Source organism: Gadus macrocephalus, chromosome 21, assembly GCF_031168955.1.
Source record: "Gadus macrocephalus chromosome 21, ASM3116895v1".
NCBI lineage: Eukaryota > Metazoa > Chordata > Actinopteri > Gadiformes > Gadidae > Gadus > Gadus macrocephalus.
Window position 1 is genome coordinate 12,530,996 of NC_082402.1, and position 24,372 is coordinate 12,555,367.

The 24,372-nt window shown below is 46.9% G+C and overlaps 1 protein-coding gene across 1 annotated transcript in view; it reads right to left on the reverse strand.

Moving 5' to 3' along the window:
* Nucleotides 1-667: 667 nt before the first annotated feature.
* Nucleotides 668-24,372, reverse strand: part of susd6 (sushi domain containing 6) — a 28,057-nt gene continuing 4,352 nt past the window's right edge. The window contains exons 2-7 of the mRNA XM_060041865.1: nt 23,186-23,370; nt 6,639-6,833; nt 5,177-5,371; nt 4,753-4,891; nt 1,868-2,421; nt 668-1,045 (exon numbers count right to left, since the gene is read on the reverse strand). Coding sequence (XP_059897848.1) covers nt 1,020-1,045; nt 1,868-2,421; nt 4,753-4,891; nt 5,177-5,371; nt 6,639-6,833; nt 23,186-23,336 — 1,260 coding nt within the window. The 5' untranslated portion in view covers nt 23,337-23,370 and the 3' untranslated portion in view covers nt 668-1,019. The remainder of the gene's footprint in view (nt 1,046-1,867; nt 2,422-4,752; nt 4,892-5,176; nt 5,372-6,638; nt 6,834-23,185; nt 23,371-24,372) is intronic.

Here is a 24,372-nt window from a genome sequence, read left to right on the forward strand (position 1 = left end):
TTGCAGCCGGCCACACGAGTGGACAGCTCGCTCTTTTTCGCCTTTCTGAGGCACAGACCGAAAAAGATGACTGGATGCTCAAGCACACACTCACACACGCCTTTAACTCTAGGAAACCCCAACTACCAACGCACGCCAAACTGAGCCCCACAACCCAAGCAATAAATACAATCAGGTGCAGAAAGTAATGAAAAGGAATCCGAAAATAAATCCGGGGGTCACACACACACACACACGCACACGCACACGCACACGCACACGCACACGCACACACACACACGCACACGCACACATACAAATCCACACACACATGCATGACACACACACACATCTCCCAGACCAGAGGACGCCAACTTTCCATTATGACCAAGCTCCACGAAGAGCTTGGTCATACGAAATATGAATCAACAAGTCGTTGATTTGTATTTTTTCCTAATTTGCTCTTTGTAGTTGCGCGTGTAGTGACGCAGGTTTATTTAGAGCCACATCAGCGATCGTAGCCTTCGAAGAAGCGCTTCGCTTGAGTCGATAGATCCACATGTGACCGGCCAGATACGGGCGGGGTGGGGGCGTGCCGGGGTGAAGCAATGGATGAGGTGAAGCAATGCATAGCCTAAAGTACACAACCTGTTGTATAACGTTCTGCTTGTATATCATCACACACACATTGAGAGAGACGGAGAGTTTGGTTTATACTGGGGCGGACACACTCGATATGCATGTCTGTGTGGCAGCAGGCAAGAGTCTATTAACGGGGTGGAGAGAAGGAGGACGTTTGCGGGCGGTTTGCTTCTTCTTCTTTTTGGTTGCGGTCTGTGTGTGTGTGTGTGTGTGTGTGTGTGTGTGTGTGTGTGTGTGTGTGTGTGTGTGTGTGTGTGTGTGTGTGTGTGTGTGTGTGTGTGTGTGTGTGTGTGTGTGTGTGTGTGTTGGTGGGGACTGGTGGAGATCCACAGTCAGGCCTTATCAGCAGTAAGAGAGCTCGGGGTGACAGATAAGAGGGGGTCTCTGGGTTCCAAGCGTCATGCTTCCTTCAGCAGAGGAATATCTGTTGGGGGGGGAGGAGACAAACACAGCCATCAGACATGTTAGACAACAACAACATTAACAAAAATGACGGCATAACCCCAGAGTGCTTTATTTGTAATTTCACTCCCTCGGCTATGTGTAATACCACGGAGGAGTGAGTTTAGTGCTGGTTGTAAAGCTCCTTGATATATGCTACAGGGACATTGTCTTCCAGGAATTGCTGCTGTTCTGACACTAGCTGTTTAAACACAGTTCCAGTTGAAATACCTTTCTCCGGTTACCTTTCTTGCAAGACTAGAGTAGTACACAAAAGTGCTTTATTGATCTACGAAGGAGAATTCGGTAATAAAGAAAGACTACATCAAACAACCCAAGTGAGGCTAAACGTCAAAGAACATAACCCAAGCCAAGCGTTCATACTATTTCTTAAGTGCTCTTCTTTTCTCACTTCACTTTTTGTGGCTCAATCTCACGCCTTTTAAAAAGGAACCTACCCAAACAGCACTGTCCATTGGCCAACATCTCTTCAGCATTGCCGAATTCAAATATTGATAAACGGAAAAACGCATAAACATGAACCACTTCGTGAACTTAAACGTTGTCCCGACATAAACCATGACGATATTTGGAATTTGACCACAAGAAGAAGATAATTATTTCTAGACTTTATTTTCTTTAGCTTAGATTGCCTAGGTAGACCAGTGAGGTAGAATAAACAGTTGATTTCCCTCTGCTGAGTGGAGCAGTCAGATGCTCAGAGGACACCCTGTTCCCCTGCTGCAGTACGGCTGCCTTCATGAGAGGGAGCGCACAGACAGCGTGCCCCCACATCACCACTCACCATCAGAGTAGTCGTCACCCGAGGCCATGGACAGCAGGCTGTGCTGGTCGCTGCTGTCGGAGTCTCTGCGGAGGGGCAGTGGCGCCGCGCACGCCCCCCTCAAGGGCCCTCTAGCCCAGGAGGACGAGGCAGAGGAGGAGGAGCAGGAGGGGTGGGGCGCCTGGTGAACCAGCACCGTCTCCGCGTGGCGGCGTGACGAGGAGGAGGCGGAGGAGGAGGAGGAGGAGGAGGTGGAGGGAAGGCAGAGGTCCAAGTCTCTGTGGTGGAGCTGGTGTTGGTGGTGATGGTTCTGGTGGTGTTGGTGGCGGGTTCTAGAGGGTCCCGCCTCCGAAGGCCCCTGGTGTTGCTGTGGCAACGGGCCCTCGGAGAACACGATGGGGACCCGGGACTCGGACGGAAGCTGGGCTGGGGGATTAGGAGGAGGAGGAGGAGAGGGCGGAGGGCTGCTGCGAGCGCCGTCGCTGCCGTACACCGCCTCTTCGTAGGAGGGCAACGCCACCTGCACGCCCTCCACCATGATGGAGCACGACTGGCCAGACACGCCCTGCTCCCTCCTGGAGAGAGAGACAGACAGACAGACAGACAGACAGACAGACAGACAGACAGACAGACAGACAGACAGACAGACAGACAGACAGACAGACAGACAGACAGACAGGCAGACAGGCAGACAGGCAGACAGACAGACAGACAGACAGACAGACACAGAGAGAGACAGAATACCAGGTTAGGCCCGCACGTACACAGACATATTTGAAAACATTGTATTTTCTCTGTGTTTTGGCCTCCTGCCTACAAGAAATAATATTTTCGGTGGCTGACAATGGAGTGTGATGAAGCTGGAGCTTTTTAAACCGCAGATTTCTTTGTTCGTGAGAACATATGTTTGTTAATTTTTGTTAATAATAATTTCTTAATGAACGTTCTTCTGTGGTATTTGACTTGTTCAAAGGGCAGATTATCGCCACCTACTGGCCTGGGCATGACTATTCGGGCATTTACATCTTTGCATTCTTCTTCTTTTTAGCGGCTATGAGGGCCGCATGCCTCCACATTGCCTGCTCTATCGGTGCACTTGATTGGAGTCCGGTGGGCAGCTCTTCGTTAGGGCCACCTCAGCCAATCCCCGGGTGGCAGCACGACTAAAGGTCTCCGGGCGCGGGAACAAAGTGTTAGAGCTTTTTAATCACGGAAGGGTGGCTGGGAAATGTGCTTGAGACAGCTTGCGACCCGGGGCCCGGTTCAATGACTTTTTCATACTTTTGTTTTTCAATAGTCACGCAACGTTGACTCGCCTAACCGGCTGCCGAGATATCACCGCAGCTGTTCCGGTGTTTGGATTGGTTCTCAAAACGACAGTCATGGCTGTTGTATTTGCTTAAAGCCGCATGTCAAAACAGATCCATCTCCTTGAAGCAAGGTTTCCATAAATGAATGGAAACGTGAAATAGTTTCTGTGGGCGTCTGGTTAAAATGTTATAAACCACATTAATGTTTAAAAAGTCCATGATCCCTTCGATCCATGTGTTTGATTCTGAAGGGTTTCTATGAGCGTATCAGACACCAGTCAACCCACTGGCAGCAAATGGCGTTATGATTGAATGTTCTTAAATGAATGAATAACATCCACCATTGTGTGTCTCGTCGGGCTTGTGATCTACATTCATCACATCCCCAATGGGCCGACATCAGTCAGCATGTATGATCTCAGTTCAACTCATCAACCAAGGACTCGCGCCGGCCAAGCGGCCATTGAACAGGACTAAAAGAGCAGATGAATAGCAGTCTGTGGTGCAGTGCGTTGTACTGGAATCTCATCGGCTCCTGATCTGTGTTCACCACGGTGTGAAACTGAGACAATAAAAAATGTAATTGCTGTTCGAAAGTTGTAACTCGCTGAAACTTCTGCCTCCGTAACACATGTGCGCGCCAGTGCACAAAACCACACCTACAAGACCACGTTTATAAGATAAGATAAGATATACTTTATTCATCTCAGCAGAGAAATGTAGGTGTTCCAGCAGCCAGCATACATACACAAAACACAAAACAACACATGTATAGATACACATCCCACCTCAACAAAACCATGAGCCCACAATACCTAGCCTAGGATAGAAAAAGTGGAATGGATGCTCCATGTGCATAAGTGTAAGTAGCTGTTACTCAGAGATAACAGCACAAAATGTGTACAAATATACAGGTGTGCAAATAAACAGGTGTGCAATAAACAGGTGCAAAAAAATAAAATAAAAAATACATATACCGGTATATAATAAGCATAATATATAAGTATATATAAGTTTGATACATGCAGCTCAAGCTAAAGTTTAAATGAATTCTTCTGGCCTTACTAAAAAGGGGAGTTATTATAAAGTGCAATTGCAGTAGGTAAAAAAGTATTCTGAAATCTGTCCTTTCTGCAGCTTAGCTGTCGTACCCTCCCACTATGATTAAGGTTATGATAAGGTCATCCCATTTATGACCCTTTATTTGATGTACCCAAATAAACAACTTACCCTGAAAGGGATTGAAACAAAAGAATAACACTGTCAACCGTTTTTAGAGAAATGAACGGTTCTGTTCTGGAACAGTGAGAATGATTTAGTTTTTTGTTACATTTTTTGTTTTATGTTAAAATATTGTTTGCTTCCGGTTTTTTTTTGGTTTTTGTTCCTTAAACCGGTTTCCAGCCCTGGTATGTGCACGAGTGAAAGTGCAAGTGTGCATGTCTGCGGGCGTGTGTATGTGTATGCATGACAATGTGTGTGTGTGTGTGTGTGTGTGTGTGTGTGTGTGTGTGTGTGTGTGTGTGTGTGTGTGTGTGTGTGTGTGTGTGTGTGTGTGTGTGTGTGTGTGTGTGTGTGTGTGTGTGTGTGTCTCACCTGCTGTGGTGGAAGGACTTGAGTTTGGGCTGCAGCAGGACAAACAGCACCACCAGCAGCAGGATGAGGATCACAGAGCTGGCGGTGGAGGCCACGATGGAGAGGGCGGGCATGCCCAGCGGAGAGGTGGGCTCCCTGTCTGCAGCAGGAGAGAACACGGTTAACACAGGCAGACACACACCCTGGTCCTGACCCAGTTAGTAGGAGAACGTCAGTGTGGGTTAAACCGGGGGAGTTCTGACTTGTTTTTCCAGAAAGGGAACTGATGCTATGATTTATTGTATGTGATTAGTTTTCACAGAAGCAATTACTTCCTTTAAATACACACTTATCACTCATTGGAACGGGATGCTTGAGTAACCATCGGTGAGATGGGTGCGTGTTGGTGCATGTAGCCTGATGGTTGAACCTCAGAGGGCCTCACCTTGGCTGAGGCGGCAGCTGATCTGCATGGGCGCGTCCCACTCCCCGTTCTGGCAGGTGAGGAACTTGTAGTCCCCCTTGAGGGCGTACCCCTCGTCACAGAAGTACTCGATGACGGTCTTCTGGGCCAGGCGATGGCAGGGTGTGGGGTGACACCGGTAGCCCCCGTTCTCCGGCTCCGTGGGGGGCGAACACACTACGGAGGACACACAGGGGGGGGCCCCGTCAGAACCATGGAGGCTACGGGGTGCTCGCTCAACACTGAATGACTGAAGGGCCTCCAAACGTCTGGATCAGGGCCCTGGATCACAGCGTGTGGTCGGGGCCCGGGGATTGGATTGGCATTCAGTTGTAAAAGTGACAAAAAACATGACACCACAGAGCTGTGCTTTTTTGCCCGTTGCAGGTTTTATATACACAGGAGCTGAAACGTCTGATGATACAACATGAAATATTACGCCTGTCCTCAAAGCACAGAAGAAAGAAAACCGCATCAGAGGAAAGAATTCAGTGGGCGAAAAGTAATATAGGATCATCCAAGCTGCCTCCCATATCTATACAAGGCTCCATTCATCCTCTCTGTGTGTTGAGACTACAGAGTGACGAGCACTGCGCTAGCTCCATATGCATAGAGAATATATCTCACTGTACTCTCACAAAGAAAACAAAAACCTTGTGAAGCGTTGTGTCGTATTTTCTCCAAGCATGCAATTTGTCTCCCTATCTCTCTGTCAAACATCCTCTATCAACCAGCACCATGTATAGACATATATGGTGCTCTGAACCGTGCTACTGCCGATGCTTCGATCGTACAAGGACACAGACTCAAAGGAGCACCCTTTTCCTAATTTCAAGGACATTGTGTGTGACAATCGGGGAATGATCCGTGAAATATTGTCCAATTTGTTCTCTTTAAAATACGACCAGATCTTCTTTCAAGATCAAGATTAGGAAGCAAAAAAAGGCAAACATCAAACTGAATTTTACAATGCCGATACGCTCCATCTGTTTGCAACAAACACAATATATAAAATGTCTCTTAAACAAATCAGTCAAATTTTTTAGCCCTTGAAAGGTTGGGTGACAACACTTTCAAACAGTGGAGGGGGCTTTAAAGAAAAAAGTAAAGATTATATTTCTATATTCATCTCTTTGAAAGTTCTTTGATAAGGAAGTCTGCTCGGGTGATAACCCTTAACTCTAGGCTTTCATAAACCTCTCTTATCTCTAGTTTCATGAACCTATTAACCTTTAATGAAATAACTACACTTGACTTACAAGTCAAATTGATTTTGTCCATTTTATATTAATGTTTCTTTACTACGTTTACCAGACTCCAACACAAATTTCTTGCGCGTGTTGAACTAACTAGGTATTAAATCAATGCTGCTGCCGAAGCTGATAAACAATGGTGGCGGCAGGTTGATGGGCGAGCACTGCATCCTGGGACACTCGGCGCTCACCGTTACTGCGGAGGCAGCGGGGGGGCGGGTGGGACCAGGCCCCGGTGCCGGTGCAGGCGATGGTGGGGGGGCCGTCCGGGGCGTAGCCCACCTCGCAGCCGTAGGTCAGTAGGGTGCCGGGCGGGAAGGAGCCCCGGTTGGCCTCCGTCTGGTTCACCAGGTCCCCGTGGGCCATGCCGTCCGGACGGGGACATCCTGTAGGAGGGAACCACAGGGGGGTGAGTGAAGGGTGAGCAGGAGGGGGTTGGGCGAGCTGAAGGCTGCAGGGCGAGTCGTCGGTTAATGGACTCTCTGCAACGAGTGTAAATGTAAAGACCCAGGAGAGTCAGGACAGGAGCAAAGGCATTGTTATCATTTGCTCCAGTGACAGTCGTTTATGAGCCCTACATAGCATTTTAATAACGGGCGGTAATAAGATACAAGTGTGGACACAATGAGGATAATTGGTTGCCTCCAGCCAGAAGCAATAGCGGTTTATCAGGACCGGGCTGCTGTGCACCGTTGACAGACCAGAGGTGACGCCGGCCCCACTGATGGCTCTGATAAACGCCATGGCGGGAATTTTTATTTTGTTTTCATATACCAGGTCCAGATTCAATTTTATGTTCCGATAACCACGAGGGAAGCAGACACTCTTTGCAAAGCCGAGTCAGAGACCGTCTGAGCTGCAAGCACCAGACGGAATCATCAAAGGCACCTTCTTTTTTTTTTTTTCATTTGGCTTGCATCATTGGCCCTCTTATTATCGCTTTTGATTCAGAGGAACGCCATGATTGCATTTCCAGGAACGAAGAGGATCCTTGGCCCGGGCGATTCGCTGTGTCGTAACGAGGAGCCACGAACCAACTGGCTGAGATGGAGGAAAGTTCTGCCAGAGTCAATGATTTGCAACTTCACATGCTGCCTCTCTGACATTGCAATGTCACCGAGGTGTTTGTGTGTGTGGGCGGCTGTGTGTGTGAACAACAATATTATCCCTGTACGAGGAAGGATCACAGCGACTTCGTGGCAAACTACTCTTGCCAGCTTAGCCTGCCACACCTTTTCATGAAAAATCACAGTACGTCTGCACATGCATCACAATGCTCAAACACACTCTATATCACCCCCCCCCCCCCACACACACACACAAACACCCTTGGAGTTCCAATCTGTTGAGAGCAGCAGGGCTTGTTTCCATGCAAGCTCTGACATAACATTGCACCACCTGTCCAAACAGAGACAACAGGAAGGGCTGACTTTGGTGTCTCTCAGCGATATTGATTTTGTGGGCTGAGTCATTGGCAGATCAGTTTGTAACAAGACACCCATTGTTGGGGGGTCTGGCCAATCAGTCTGGGTGGGGGCACAAGGAATATTTTGGGCTTTGTCGCAAAGTCAAAGCGAGAATGGATTGAAGATGTTGTTTTGTGGCCTGAAATGTCATATGGAATTTTCTAGACGCCGATGGTGTTGTTATTGAGTGTTGACCTTGTTGTCCTTTAGGTTGTAAAATATATCTAAGGGATTAAGGGGATTCCATTATATATTTAATTAAAAGTTTAAAATACATTTGAATGCTTCACACATATATTTTTGTACATACTATGGGTGTCCATGTGAGGTAATTGCTCAACCTCGACCAACTCAACCTTACAATTAAGGATGCTTCATTGCACCTTTCTATGAATGGATTTACGACAATATTTGCTTTGTTTCAGCTCATTTCAGAGAGTTTTGGTTGTTTGATATCAGTATGTAAACAGGCAACCCTTGTTTGCAATCGACAAAGCAGGGTATGAGCGTTGTAGCCAGGGAATATATGATGTTTTGTGTGTGTGTGTGTGTGTGTGTGTGTGTGTGTGTGTGTGTGTGTTTGTGAGATTACAGAAACAGTAAGAGAAATGAAGGAGAGATTACTTAAACGGCAACTACCCAACAATTTACTCCAATCTACTGCACGGCTCTGAGCTGGCAGCTGAAGATCACAGGCTAATGGATGCACCCCCAGTGCAAAATATAACACACACACTTCCACACCCAGCACAGAGTTGTAGTAGAATCTAACGCGGACGAACACACACGGACCGGACGAGGACAAACACACACGCACGCGGACGAACACACACGCACGCACGAACACACACACCCACGGACGCGGACGAACACACACGCACGCACGCGCGCGCACGCACGCACGCACACACGCACGCACGCACGCACACACACACACACACACACACACACACACACAAACACACCCAGCAGAGAGTTTCAGTAATAGAAAATATCCATTCGCCTCACGCTCAAACACACACACGTACACATATAATGGTCCTTGCGCGGACACATTGACCCGGCCGCTCCATGGAGGTGCACGGGGAGCAGCCGGTGTTAATGTTGGGGGGTGTTGGGGGGGCTGAGAGAGCTGCTGCTGGGAAGGTGGGCTGGCAGGCCCTTTGATGAGCTGTTGTGGCGGGGCCCGTGGGAGCGATGAGGAGCTATGTAGGTGACGGCTGGCTGTCGGTGGAATCCGTCGGCTCCTGACCTTGCTCCGCGGAGGAAGGCGTCGGTCTCGGAGACGTGCGCCGGGGCGTCTGCTACTCGCGTTAAATAACGGGGTGCTTCATTAAGCCTTTATTAAATCTGCTCCAAAAAACGTACAGAAAATATATCCATACACAAAATATATGAGAAGTAGCAATGTCCAAGCGTTTGTAACCCTTGCCAATGACGCCCGGAGAGGCAATGCAACCCAAACCAATGTCTACTCAATGGCCCACTAGGAAACAACATCAAAGAATAGCCTTAATAATATCTATTTTTTATCTCCTTCCCACATAACGCTGCTGTCACTGAAAGGAATGATAAAATGTGAGGGAGAGGGGATGGAAAACAGACGATTTGAGGGCTTTTGAAGAGCGAGACAGCTATTGACAAAAGGACAAAACAACGAAATGACAGATCTGAAGAGTGTGGGATCAAGGTAGTGGTGTGGTGAGATAGACAGAGAGAGAGAGAGAGTGACAGACAGAGGGGGTGGGGGGTGAAGGAAAATAACATGAAAATTAAGGTGGTGTCTGCTTCTGAGTAAGCGATGAGAAGTCGAGAGAGGCAGGTTGTGGCGTGTCTTCTGAGTATGCATGCAGGGAGAAGGCAGCAGTCAGTTCCCTACCAAACACAGTAATCTACCAAGAAACCCACAGAGTCTATTACAGGGAAATCCAGGATATCCGTTTGCGTGCACAGCTGCTTTAGCTAAATATTCTTAATAAATCACACACCAACCAAGTCCCAAACCTTAATTCATAGGTAGAAAAAGGAACATGCTGATTGACACCAGGGAGCCTTTAGCTGTGTGTATCTGACCAGTTCGGTGGGAGACACGGTCACACACACTGGCTGTTCAGCAATCACAGTAGAAGCTGCGTTTCCAGAGTAAGTGTGATCGAATGGTGTGATACTACTCAGTCAATAGTGAATCCTTTGTGAGGAGTCTGTTCAGATAAGTGTGGAAGGCGCTAGGGGACACCACAGTCTGGTACATGATATATTTCCATTTATAGAGATGATGTGGAGGGAGTCGCTGCGTTGCTATTGGGAAAATAGGGTTAGGGGTAGTTGCCAAAAGATCAATCAATGTGTACAGCTGCTAAGGGTCCCTGGTTTGATGGGAAGTCAGTCATCCTACTTTTGTAGCTCTGTTCATTGCCATTCATGTTGAAAAGCCACCATAGGTAATTCCTCCTTACTCAAAACAGAGATTGCACCAAGTGCATGGGGATGTACTGTTTTCCCGGGCCGTAACCTTAATAAACTGTTTATTTACTGCTCAAAAAGCTCTCTGCCTGTGTATCTGATAGGACAACTTTCTTTTCCAACACATCAAAATGAAACCCAGCCAGTTATGTTTTTGGAGAGGCAAGGCAATACCACAGGTGTCCTATAAACCAGTGCTGCCCTATAAACCAGTGGTGTCCTGTAAACCAGTTTTGTCCTGTAAACAAGTGGAGTCCTATAAACCAGTGGTGTCTAATTAACCAGTGGCGTCCTATAAACCAGTGGTGTCCTATTAACCAGTGGCGTCCTCTAATCCAGTGGTGTCCTAAAAACCAGTGGAGCCCTATAAACCAGTGGAGTCTTATAAACCAGTGGTGTCCTCTAAACCAGTGGTGTCCTATAAACCAGTCGAGCCCTATAAACCAGTGGAGTCTTATAAACCAGTGGTGTCCTCTAAACCAGTGGCATCCTATAAACCAGTGGCGTCCTCTAAACCAGTGGTGTCCTATAAACCAGTCGAGCCCTATAAACCAGTGGAGTCTTATAAACCAGTGGTGTCCTCTAAACCAGTGGCATCCTATAAACCAGTGGCGTCCTATCAACCAGTGGTGTCTAATTAACCAGTGGTTTCCTAACAAAAGGTGGGGTATCCTTTCATGTCCTCACAGGAGTATAGGTGTGCCTCGTGAGGCAGATTGCAACACGGTATTAGAAAGAAGGAGGGGGTGGAGTGGGGTTCGGGACGGGTGTTCAAATCTTCTGTCAACATCTCCCCCTTCACATCTGTCGAGGCAGCCACTCGTACAGGGAATGACGCGGCTTCCACCATAACACAATTTTCCTCATCCTCTATAGGCAACGGGGAAGCGACCAAAGCAGATAGCATTAGAGCCCGACGTAACTGCAGCCAGCCAGCTGCTGACCTGCACTGTGTGACAATCACCGTGGGAGAGAAGGAGGGAGGGAGGGGGCTTGTGGATGTGTGGCATTTTGTGTATTGACGATGCTGCTTATGTTTGTGTGTGCGTGTGTGTGTGGATGGATTAAACTGTAAAGACGATAGGGGATGATGAGGCCCTCTCTGGCCTGGTAAATATGTTTTTGTTCCTTTGTCGGTCCTTCCCTAAATCCTTCACTGCTGCCGTTATTGCTGCTGCTGTTGTTGTTGTTGTTTGTGCGATGCAGAGATAGACTTGAGGGTATTTAAATTTGTTTTTTGAGTAGGGTGGGTCAACCATTTCCTCTCCCACTAATCCGGCAGATTGTTTAAGACAAACTGTCATTATTTGAGTGCAGCAGAGCTTTTCTTTGTGTGACAGTGTCGAATGGATAATGTTTACAACAGATTGCTCAAATGCTAGAAAGACATGCATGTGTGTGTGTCCCCAGGAACATGTGTGTGTGTGGGTGAGAGAGATATGCGGCAACTGTCATCTGAAAATAGGCGTGCTCTTTGTCGGTTGTTTCAACATTATAACGACAGTTGCTGACAGGCGTAAATGTCATAGGAACGAAGAAAAGGACAGGGTGTTGCTTAAGGCTTTGGGAACCCTTCGGAGCCGCAAAAGGGAGGGATAATCCGCAAAGGCGACCATTGTGGATCCATAATAACGACATATTGAAACGTGTCCCGGGACCGCATTGAAACCCATGTCCCGACTGCAATGTCAGTAAAAATATCCACCAAACACCAGCGTGTCGACACTTTAAAGCCAAAGCGTGTGTGCGTGCAGTTTGTATATGTAAAGCAGGCTTGTGTGAGTGTGTTTAGCTCAAGCAAAAGAGGATCTATTGCCTGCACTCACTTTCATTCTTGTGAACAGGACACGGAGGAGAGCTGGGTGCACAGCCCTTCACACTATATAGAGTGACACGGTTTGGCCTCGCCGAGCTGCCAGCCTGTGAAATGCAATCGCGACACAGGCCGATTGAAGTCTGCGGCAGTGATACTACCAGTCTCGTGTTATGCCTGTGTGTGTTTGCCCATGTGTGCGTGCGTGCGTGTGAAATGGTAACACGGCGCCTGTGTGCAGGGCCACGGCCCGCGTCAGCCAATGTGCGATTAGCTACGTATAACTCTGCTCAGATAACAGCTGGTGCCTGTTTGAGCACAGAGTTCAACGGAGGACCTGCTTTGCATACAGAAAGACTCGGAGAAGAACGGAGAGACAGGGAGAGAAGAGTCCAGGGGGGACACACAGAGAACTGAACTGGAGGGAATGCAAGGTCGTAAGAGAAGTCTGTGGTATAACATGAACTGTATTATGCCAAGTCAATGACGTTAATGGATGACGTTGATGACAAAATAGTGGGAACCAACAGCAAGCTGCGATGTTCTAATTTTAGATGCACACACACACACACACACACACACACACACACACACACACACACACACACACACACACACACACACTAGCTAGGGCTAGGCAGTCTATTAATATTAAATCGATATCAACCTACGAGACAGGATATCGCCTAATAGGCCTTTCACACATGCAACGTAAATCGTACATCTACAGATAATCCCCAGTGGGCTGTTTGTGTGAACACAAATGTCAGAATCTGACCCTCCGGAGTTAAACCCGCCAGGTCCCTGGCGTAAAGTCCAGAATCTGAAATCCGGAGAACGAGAGAGTGGGTGTTTTGCTGACGTTTCTACCATGGACTGACACAAAACAGGGAGCATGGCTGCTTCTTACTTTTACAGTTGTATACGGAGGATGTTTGAACATGTCTGATGCGGCTTAGATCCTGCTGTGTGTTGCATGTTTGATAAGGCAACTCCTGATCATCTCCAGACCTGATTCTCTGAGTTAATCTGGAGTTCATATGTATATACGGCCTTTTGGATATTGGATAATGCAATATCGCAATAGGGCATAAGGATTTTCTTTCCCTCGTATTAAAGGCTGCATTAAGGGAAGTGATTTCTTTAAACTAACAGGCTTTTCTAGCTGTTGTATTATTTCCCTTAACCCCTCCATCCTTATACCCACATTGCTGATGATTATTTATCAAAAATGTCAATGTGTAAATATTTTTTTCATCCCTACAATATTGTCCCATCGCGGGTCAGAATATAAGATACACGATTTTGTACATATCGCACACAGCTAGCTACAATATAAACAGTTTCATGTTTAGCTTTGATATTTTACATTCAGGCTAGGCCTCTATATATATCTTTTTTTAAGGTTTCTCTCAAAGCTGTTATGTTCATTTTGCAGTAAGCTTTTAAAATTGTTTTTTAGAACCGTGTACCGTAGTTATTTTATAAAGACAATGAATTTATTTCTTTAGCACAAAACCTGCTCTATAGTGATATATTTCGTTATTTAAATATTCTATTACTTACACAGTATATTGGGAATGAGCATTATTGCCTTATCAGCCAGCCCTTACTCACACTCACACCACACACACACATTCACACCACACAGACACAGACACACACACACATACACACCACACACAGACACACGTCACACTTCCATCTGCTGGGGCCTCTAGGGGGTTGGAAGGCGGACAGCCCTGAGGATGGTGGAGTGTGTGTGTGGTGGGTGGGGGTGGTTGTGGTAGGGAGTCACCCACACATTTGTACAAAAAGCAAATGCTTTAGTACACACAGATACAGGGAGTGAGTACTCAGGCATAACAGTGTGAGTGAGTGAGTGAGTGAGTGTGTATATCTATATCCCTTGGTAGGCAGGCAGCAGGCCTGCGTCCCTGGAACTGACATTCTATCTGTGTTTTGAACATCTTATATGCATGTACGAGAAAAGGCCTCTTGTGTGTGTGTGTGTGTGTGTGTGTGTGTGTGTGTGTGGCGTGTGTGTGTGTGCATATGTATGTGTGCGTGCATGAGACACAGCTCAGGCATTCATTTCGTCATACACACACTGTCCAGCTACACCCGTCCAGCTATGCCCAGTAGCGTTCTGCTGAGAACCATGTTGTTAAGTCAACAGGAAACTCTGCTCCAACAAAAGCCAGAGGGAGAGAGGCATCTTCAAACTGAAAAGTGATGGAATTCTCAACACACTCAAAAAATCTATTGAACACACGGCCACGTGTGCTGCCAATACAATCTATTGTCTCCTGTGACTTAATGGAGGGGGGCAGGGGGAGGGAACCGATGCAGATTTAAGCAGCGTGCCTCTAGAAAAGAACAACAGGGCAACTTTGCATGTGAAGGGATAAATATGAATGCGAGACCAAACAGTGGGTGGATGGGGGGGATGCCATTATGTGACCCCCATTACACACACACACACGCACACACACACAAACCAGTGGGAGCAGATGGGTGGACGTTAAAGGGGGACAGAGAACCCCCCCACTTGTTTCCCTCTCTCTGATTCTCAGGGACAGCTGGAAGGCAGACATTCCATCCTCTCAGCTTTCAGAGGAAAACAAAGAGACAGACACACACACACACGTGTACATGCTCGGCGACACTCACGCATACACAAAGACACACACACACGCACGTGTACATGTTCAACACACACACACACACACACACGTCTTCTAATGCAACTGTGATGATTGTATTCCAACAGAGTAAAGCCTGCCTCCCAACCAAAGTGTGAGGGTTGCATTTTGGACATTTGTTCCCTCGCTGAAGGTGAAAGTTGGGGTGTGTGCTTGCATGGGTGATGGATGGTGTGATGGGGGGCGTCATCCTAATCTGTTGTCAAAAGATTGGTTCTATACAGTCTGAGCTTGCAATAAGTCAGGCTGTATCGAAATGTTTTCTTTTTTAATGGAGGTGAAGGAGCAGACCAGTTCTCAGAGGAATGGGTGTGGAGCCTTTGCAACATCACATGGGAGGAAGGATCGGAGGATGTGTTTGTTTTGTCAGGATGATGCTATCTGGCGACATATTTCCCTGCTCAAAGGCCCTAGCCTTGCGATAGTGACGCTCGAATAAGGCCAAACAAACAAACAGGAAGGTCCCAAGTGAAGGCAGAAAACGGAAACAAACAAATGTGGCGTAGGTGTGATAAAAACCCTGAGGCTCTCTGGTCCGCAGCCGTTGTTTTCAAACAATGGCCGGTCATTGTGAGAGCACTCGGGAGAGACTGGTTTCTTGTTGCTGTTGATTTCACTGCACACACTTTTATGGAGAAACTGCACTCTGATGAGAGTGCCCAACTCGGCATCGCCATGATGACAGTTTGGCCAATAACACACTTTTGAACGTTTAACAAAAGAGACTGCCTGCCGTGTGTTGTTCGTGCCTAGCTTGACTGGCTCAGGGTTTCGTGGCACACTGAATTCCTCCCAATCCCCTTGCCTCACAATAAGCCCACATAAGCCTCCTATAAATTGTGGTCACTAGGCCTTTGCCTCGTCTTGGTGCTGAGGGGAGCTTGCTGCTGCTGCTGTTGTGCACAGAAAGTCCTCCGCTTGTATATTTGTTGATAGCACAACCAATACTCCCTGGATCACAGAGCCAAATTTGAAATCCATTTCTCTTTTGTGTTTGCACACTGCCGGTCGATAAAGCTATTGAGTAGAAGCAGCAGCAAGATGGCTGGAACCATCATGTTTGGCCTTGCTGGAGCAAACAACAGAGACGGATGAGCTGAAGGCCACGCATGCGTGTGCAGGTTACAAATAAATAGGATTTTCACCAGAAAGGTGGAATCCCAACACGGCTCCATTATAAAATTCCTACTGCCCAGGCAATCTACATGCCTAGGGGTGTCTGCCAGGGCCTGACACAGGAGCTACAAACAAACTTAGAATGTCACAAAGATTGGGGGAAATCAAGCTACAATCTGTGAAGTCCATTGGTCAGGCTTATGGGCAAAAAAACCTACAAGCTTGCCATGGACGACAATTACCATTCCTTTGTTTGAGTCAAAGTGTGTGCATATGATATATGCTGGCAAATGTAATTGTTCATGTGGACATAACTGAAATTTTGCGGACGTGGTCCAATCTGACACAGTTAAGACACAAAGCAAACAAAGAACTTATTTTGGAGCTGATAACTGGAAGAACTAAACATATTACTGTACAACCAGTTACTGAATGTAGATATGTTGACACAGAGACACTCGCATACTGGGAAGATTCCAAACCTGCGGGACCTTCGGTTCCTCCAAGAGGCATGGGAGGCGGACAAAGTGGCACCAATGCAGCCTTGTTCTCCAAATTGGCTCTACCACTACGAGCGGCTTCTGTGTGTGAGTGTGTGTCTGTGTGTGTCTGTGTGTGTGCGTGTGTGCGTGTGTCGACTTGTTCTCCTCTTGTCGTCTAGAGCGCGATGGACACCGCACACGACGCTGCCGGCATGTCTCACAGGACGTTTGATGGTTGAGCGTTTAGAGGTGGTGGATGGATGACTCCGTAGGCCTGCGCTGAGGCAGCAGTAGGAAAAGCGACGGCGTGTGATCGTGCGTAGGTGCATCAGCCTCTCTGGTTTGATGTGCACCAGATAAACGTGGCTGACCTTGTTTGAGCAGGATGCTCGTGTTGACGACCACACATGAGGTGTAAAATGAGTAGGGCTGTAACGATACGCGAACCTGTCTGGCGGTGTGAGAAGGCAGAAGCGCGATATGCCCTTTCTAACTCTTCGGTCAAATTGTCAGATTGAAATTTGTTATTTCTTTATTAATTTACCTATACTTTAATAGTATTATTTCGGTTCAAATCTGTTCAGTGTTCCAAATTATTTGTTATTAAATGTTACATTAAGATAATTGGTATTTAAGTGTTGTTTAAATAAAATGCTTTTTAAATTTAAAAGAATCGTGGGATGTATCGAACCGTGGGTCAAAAATCGTGATACAAACCGAATCGTGAATTTGTGTATCGTTACAGCCCTAAAAATTAGCCCACAGTTTCAGAGAGACGTCAAAGAACAATGAGCGTGACAGAAGCACCATAAAGGGAACTCGAGAACGGAGACAAGAAGACAAAATATAAAGCAATACATTTAGAGGCGGGAGATAAAAGCAAAAAGACTGTGAAGTGAAGGCAGCAGGGAAAGAAGACAGAGGAGAGACAGTAGTGCCTGGGGGATATATTTAGCAGCTCATTAGTCAGGCCTATGCCCACACTCAGCAGGCTGGTCCCTCACATGAGGCCCATTGAAACCCGGGCTAACACTAGGGCTGGCCCGAATGCCGCTTTTCAGGCTTCGAATACTCGTTGGTTTTTCCGAGCGAGTATTCGAATACTCGTTCCAGAAAAACACAATATCAAAAGCATTAATAATCCCTATATACTCCCTGGAACCGATTTTGACAGTATATGCATATTTTGTTGAAGATTTAATAGCATTTGAACGTTAATTAGTAGGCCTAAGTAAGTAGGAGTTCCTTACTTTTTCCCTGTGGTAGCGAACAGCTGTTGTTCCGTTCCAAATCAAATGTCCTCTCTGCCATCTTAGCCCTTACGGGGGCATGGATTAATTAAGGACATACAGACTATCATTCTTGGATCTAAGGGTGGGTTTATTTATTGCATAAAGACCCCGAAAATAAGCACAAGTTCCAAGCTGGATAAAACAGCTTCTGTAAGGACTACAATCGCACCAGCAGCATCGGAACCGATAGCTTCCCGAAGTGGACAACAACATGTTTTTACTACTTACGGATCAAAAGTTATTTAATAATTTATTAACCTACACGCTTGTGGTGTCCTGTACAGTAGCTCGGGCTCAGATAGTTTTAGTTATTATCAAGCTATTAAATGTTTTTTTCAAGGCTGTATCAACAAATAGGCTAGTTCTAGGCCACATCTGCATAATAGGCTACTTACATGTTTGAGGTGATTCATCAAACTTGTCGTTCCTCCGTGAAATGCCAATTTATTGTCGCAAATTTGGCACTGAGCATGCTGTCGATCATCGGCCAATTGAAAATGTTCCCAAACTGAAGATTTTTTGGGCATTTTGAACCAGCTCGTTCAATGTCTATGTTGAACTAAGTGCGCTCACTGCGCTGCGCTCGGAGGTGAGGTGATGGATGCGCTGTGACACTTAGTGATGTAATATCCTCCTAAATGAGCCATATACTACTACTACTACAATCCTACTAACTTTTATATCCCAAATATTATATTATTTGCTGATATTGCAGTTCTAGCCTCTTGCAAAAGAAGCTAGAACAAAAAAAAAAGAAAAAACGAAGCACAGAATAAGGATTAAAGCTTCGAATACTAATTTCCAAACGAGTATTCGAATAATTCGGGCCAGCCCTAGCTAACACACAAGGCATCTCAACTCTCTCCAGGTTACCGCTAAGAATCAATACTATCGGAAAATAGAAACCATGACAATTAGACCAACATCACAGCGATCTGTTGCAACGAGGCAGTTGCAACATAGTGGCCTTTATATTCACTGGGACTGGAAGAACCTTTGGCCTGAATTGAGTGTTGGTACTAGTAGTTTCTGACATTCAGACATTTTGTCCCCCTTTCGATCCCTGTGATTTATGATGACCAAAAATGTACCAGAAATATATCATATCGTATGAAACACCATTAAGCCGGCCCAATAGGCAAGGTTGAGTAGCAGGCAACATAGAAGCAGCCTGGGGAAATAGGTAAGCAGAGGAAACACCCAGAGCCATCTGCCAAAATGCAAATGAATGGGTCTCTGCGATGGGTGCCCGTGTTGCAGATGTGTCTTGTGGCCAAGGTGTTGTGAAGTCTCCCTCAGGGCTTGGCTGCTTGGTAAAGTCATTAAACATACACAGTGGGTGACAAGCCCCAGCACCCCCCCGCCCCCCCAAAGTGATAAACCCACAGGTAATGGATGAGCGAAGATTGATGTCGACTGCTAGCGGAGCGCGGCTAATGGCTTCTGCCCTCACCTGGATAATAGCAGCAACCCAGATGGAGAGGCGGGGGGAGAGAGAGACTAAGGAAGGGAGAGGGGAAAAAGGGAGTGAGAGAAAGTGGATCTTAAAAAATAAAAAAATAAGTGGTATAGGAGCTTCAGACACACACACGCAGGGCAGAGAGGGGTCGGCGCTCTTAATTGCTGGTGGGTGATGGAGTAGCGCTCGCTGTGGTTCGCCCCGCGGGGTCCGACAGCCCCCTAAAAGCCCTCTTTGTTCTCACATTTCAGATGGGGGACGGCGGCAGGCATATTGCCTTACTCCTTGTGCCTGCTTGCAGGCCACCTTTGTTAACAGGTCTTAGGGGGACCATTGGGAACAGTTGATTGCACGGCAGCCATTGTTTTCTCCCCGGCTAAGGTGGTATTGTTTGCAAACCCCCGGTCTGTCTAAGCCAAACCTGTTTGTGTGGGGGGTACGGACATACTTTGAAGCAGAATGAACATCACCGAATTGTAGAGCCCGTTCGGCATGCCTATGGAGTTGGAACTCTTGCAATGGTTTATAGCCATTGCAAGAGGCCAAGCTTGACTTGTACCAGCCCTCATTAGTTCTGCGGTCGCAGCAAGCACCCCATGCTAGCCCAAGGCAGCTATTGACATAGAGCAGGGGGCCTGTCCGGCATATTCGTTTAGTGTCCGACTCTGGTGAGATGAAGGCCTGCACCCTCTGCTAGTCTTCCACAGCAAGAGGAGTCGAATAACAGGATCAGCATGGAATAGCCCTCTGATCCACCATTTGGCTCTCTCTCTAGACCACATTCAATTCGAACCTAGTCAAGCCGACCAACCATTAATTGACAAAAGAGACTTTGTCGACAATAGAAAGGCGCCCTTTTGTTCTTTTTGATGGTATTTTCCTTGGCTACCTTCCCATTGACTTCTGAAGGCTGAAACTATTAAAAAGTAGATGACCAGTTCTGGATAAGTGAGGAAAATGTCAATTGGCACTATGGGTCCTAACTAAGTTTTTCAATCTGTCAACCACATTTCTGACTAACTGTCTGGCCTACTTCCTCTGGAACAAAGAACACAGGACGCATCCACCACAAGGAAAATAACTACCCCTGCAATGCCACTGAACTGCTGCAAAGTTTGCAACCGAGCTTTCCTGTGATTAAAAATAAAATAAATCTCAGAGCCTTGGATAAGAAAGCAAACAATCCGGGCTTGTGTTGTTTATTCCCCTCAACCCTTGCCGGTGTAATCCATCCGCTTGCCAGCGTTTGTCCTTTTACACAACTGCTTTAGTTGCCATTTCCTTACCTAGCCGGACACAGAGGCTTATGGCAGGAGGCTTTGATGTTGCTCGTCACCCCGGCTTTGAAACAAGCATTCTTGTACCAACGGGTAACTAATACAATGATGAGATTTTTGTTGTATACAACAAAACAATATCAGTGGTGACCAGTGGCGACCAGACCTTGCACAAGAGGCCATGTATATATCGCCCAAATATATATATATAGATATAAAAATACACTGGGGGCATGTGTTGCTTCTTAGACCTTGAACATAACATAGCTATGAACCATATGATGCAAATTCTAGCATCTATTCTGCCCCCCACTATTATAGCTATGATCCTAGAATTGGCCTGTCAACTGTATTGCAATTTCGTATTCATGAATATTTCCAGGGACATTTCCATTTCAAGTATATGTCCAGGGATTACCTGCCTGAATTATGTATGAGAGAGCACACACACACATTGGAGAAGGAGAACGAGAAGGGGACTACAATTGAGTGCTCAAGGCTGGGCAGAAAAATCAATAGTGCCCCGAGAAGATGATGGCTATGTTTTTTTTGTTAAAATAAGCAATAGGTCTCCTGGTCGCGTGGCCACCTGTCAAACCCAGCTGTATGAGAAACCCTTTTTCTTCGGTGGAATAAGAAGCAGATGGTGTCCTTGAGGAGAGTTGGGAGCACTGTTGAAGTACGCGGGACACTTGTTCACAGGGTGCTTGTGCCGTTCCCCCTGTACAAGAAGACCTATGTTTTTATGAACTACATTAAAATGAAGGATGAAATACAGCCACGACTCAACAGGTGAAACAGTTCGGAGGGTTCTGGCAGCATACACAGTGGGGTTTCCTTGAATTAAATAAATTACAGCGTACACAATTAGTAATGTGCGTCTGTTGAACTTTGGGGGCTGGGCACACCGTAGCTATTCCTCTGCCTGCCACCCTTACAGGACACAACAGAGCTAGCAGCCCTGATGCATGGCGGCACCAGTCATTCTTCCTGCTGCTTGATATTTCAATTTACATATGAAAACAAAAGGTAAGGCAAAGAAGATATGTTATGATCTCTATCAAAGTAGGCTAGTTTGTACATTCTGTGATTATGTGATCACCACAGATCCATGCCCAATTTCATAATAATGTAGATTTCACGCCAGTCGATTATATGAAGGTTATGATCTTAAAACAATACCTAACCAAGCTGATGCATCTAATGCTACTATTTCTAATGGTCACCTTTGTGCTGAGGCGATAAGAGAGCCAGGGTACATAATCATCATGAGTGAATGTTGAGGTCCAGCATTCACTTATAAACACAGTATGCGCTGGGTGAGCAAGATAAGCATGCGCAGACAGTTTCGCACACATTTATCACACACAAACACTCACACACACACACACACTCACGCATCAAGGAGCATTAGAGGGGCATCAGCCACTCGCTGTGTGTGTGTGACGGACAGAGTAGCTGTGAGCGTGGCAGGGGCTCCGGTGAGCTCCACATGATTCATGGGAGTTACATAAGCAAGGGGTGGCGCATGATGAGTACACTCTCCCTGCTCTCCCTCGCGGCCTCCTCTCATCCCCTCATCGTCCGGCCCTATGAACTCACTCACTCGTCGTTCCTCCGCCGTCTCCCTCAGCAGCGTTCTTTTTGCCTTCACATTCATGAAACACAATGAGTCATATCTGCTCAGGCACACTGCACTCTAGCAGACGGGATAAGGCTCGGGCTAAAAGACAAAAGCTCGCCCACACGCGCACACTGTTCATCTGTCGAGTGGGACAATGATCGTTGGCTCTGTGTGTGTGTGTGTCTTAGTTACTTTGTGTTGGAGACATCCCAATCAGGTCTCTCTGTGTGTGTGCTGTGTTGGCGTGGGGATTATGCCCTATAAACATCTTGTCAACAGTTGCTATGTTTTATTACTACAGCCGCTAAAAACAATCTAAAAACAATCAAAAGCTGTCGGTCGGCCCCGTTGTGAGACAGTGGGGGACAACAACATATCTGTGAGAGAGGAGAGGAGGGGGGGGAGGGGGGGGCGGCGGCTAAAGGCATGGCTAAAAGCTCTCCCTTTCCTAATGGTGCTAAACGCCATGCTGATTAAAACCTCATGACAGCGGTGTGACCACAGACAACACGCTCTCTTTCTCTCTTTAACTCAATAACAGTTGAGAGAAAGGCCAGGGAGATGGGGGAGGGTGCGGGCTGTGAGCCGCCAGGGACAGCAAACTGCCATTCCCTCTAGGCCGGGGTTGAGGTAGCACTCCCAGCCGGCGATTCATTAAGCATGAGTATTTATGTCGTCTCCCCTCTGAATCCTCCCTAATGGCTCCCGTTCCTTTGTTTAATTGTCTTGCGGTAACGCGACAAAGCCTCTCCCCTCATGACCTGTATATTTCTGGCATTGAGAAGAGCCGTGTGATAAATAATTATAATTTATAACACATAGTAAGTGTTTGACTGTACCAAAGGGTCCAAGGCAAAAGTTCATTGACTACGCCTCCTCAAGAAAACTAAAACCATGATTACATTGCACCCATAATACCTGTTGTATACGACATGTTTTCCATCGGGTGATATTCAGCATGTGTGAGGGAGAGTGACAGAGAGAGTGAGAGAGAGAGAGAGAGAGAGAGCAGGAGCAGGCCTGGGCACGTGGCTCCCCTACCTGATGCGTGACTGGACGGCAGCAGTGTGAGGAGGAGGAGGAGCAACGCGGAGGCAGCCAGCCTGTGGTCTAGCGAGGAGGAGGAGGAGGAGGAGGAGGAGGAGGAGGAGGACGGGACTCTCGTCAGAAACGCTACCATTCCATCGCACATCTTTCCCCTTCCGCGCGACCAGCCAGAGAATCCTCTACGGGGAAGAGAAAGAGATTAGTTATCAGCAGTCAGCAGGGATTACATAACCTCCCAGTCACTGGGAGAGAGACCCAGGGAGGTCATAGAGAGAGAGAGAGAGAGAGAGAGAGAGAGAGAGAGAGAGGGAGAGAGAGAGACAGAGAGAGAGAGAGAGAGAGAGAGAGAGAGAGAGAGAGAGAGAGAGAGAGGGAGAGAGAGAGACAGAGAGAGAGAGAGAGAGAGAGAGAGAGAGAGCTGAGCAACGCACAAAGCAATTAAATGTGATGCTGAATTACCATACAGCAGTGTTTCCCATACATAGACCAATGTGTAGTGCAGCGCCACAGAATGAACACAGAGCGCCACAAATTGATTCTGCTTTTAAATTTTTCATTTTTTTCGCGATTTTGAAATATAAATATCGTTCCGTTCATTCATCTCTGCATAGCACTCTTTCACCCTGTCATTGTCGTTCACACATGCAAACGCACACAAGCGCGCATACATGCCAATGGTGCGCAGATAAACTACCACTTATTGGATAAACTCGTGTATCACTGTTACACTGCACACGCACTGACAGCGGATTCGTCCGCGTCTCCTCTAAACGCGCCTACAAAGGAAAACCCAAAGCAGCGGGATATTTGCGATTAATGTGAAATGCCGTTATATTTGACGGTATTAGACCCCCAGCCCATTCTGCCGGCGATTTTAATTCGCTCTGCAGCAGGGACTGGAGATCGGAAAGATCGGGAAGTGGGCCGATCCACTTTGAAATGTATTTTGTGCGCGATTGCTTGATTACGCAAATGAGCAAACGCGAAAATCCCCCCCCCCCCCGTCAAGACTCCACGCACCTACACCCCCTTTTTGCGTTATCAAGCGTGACTTTTTCTGTTAATATGGAGAGATTATTTTTGTTTAAAACTGCCAGTGTTAATCACGCAAAACCAAAAGTTTTCATAAGCCTCGGTCAGTAGTATATTTACATGATGTAGGATTTTACAGTACTACAACG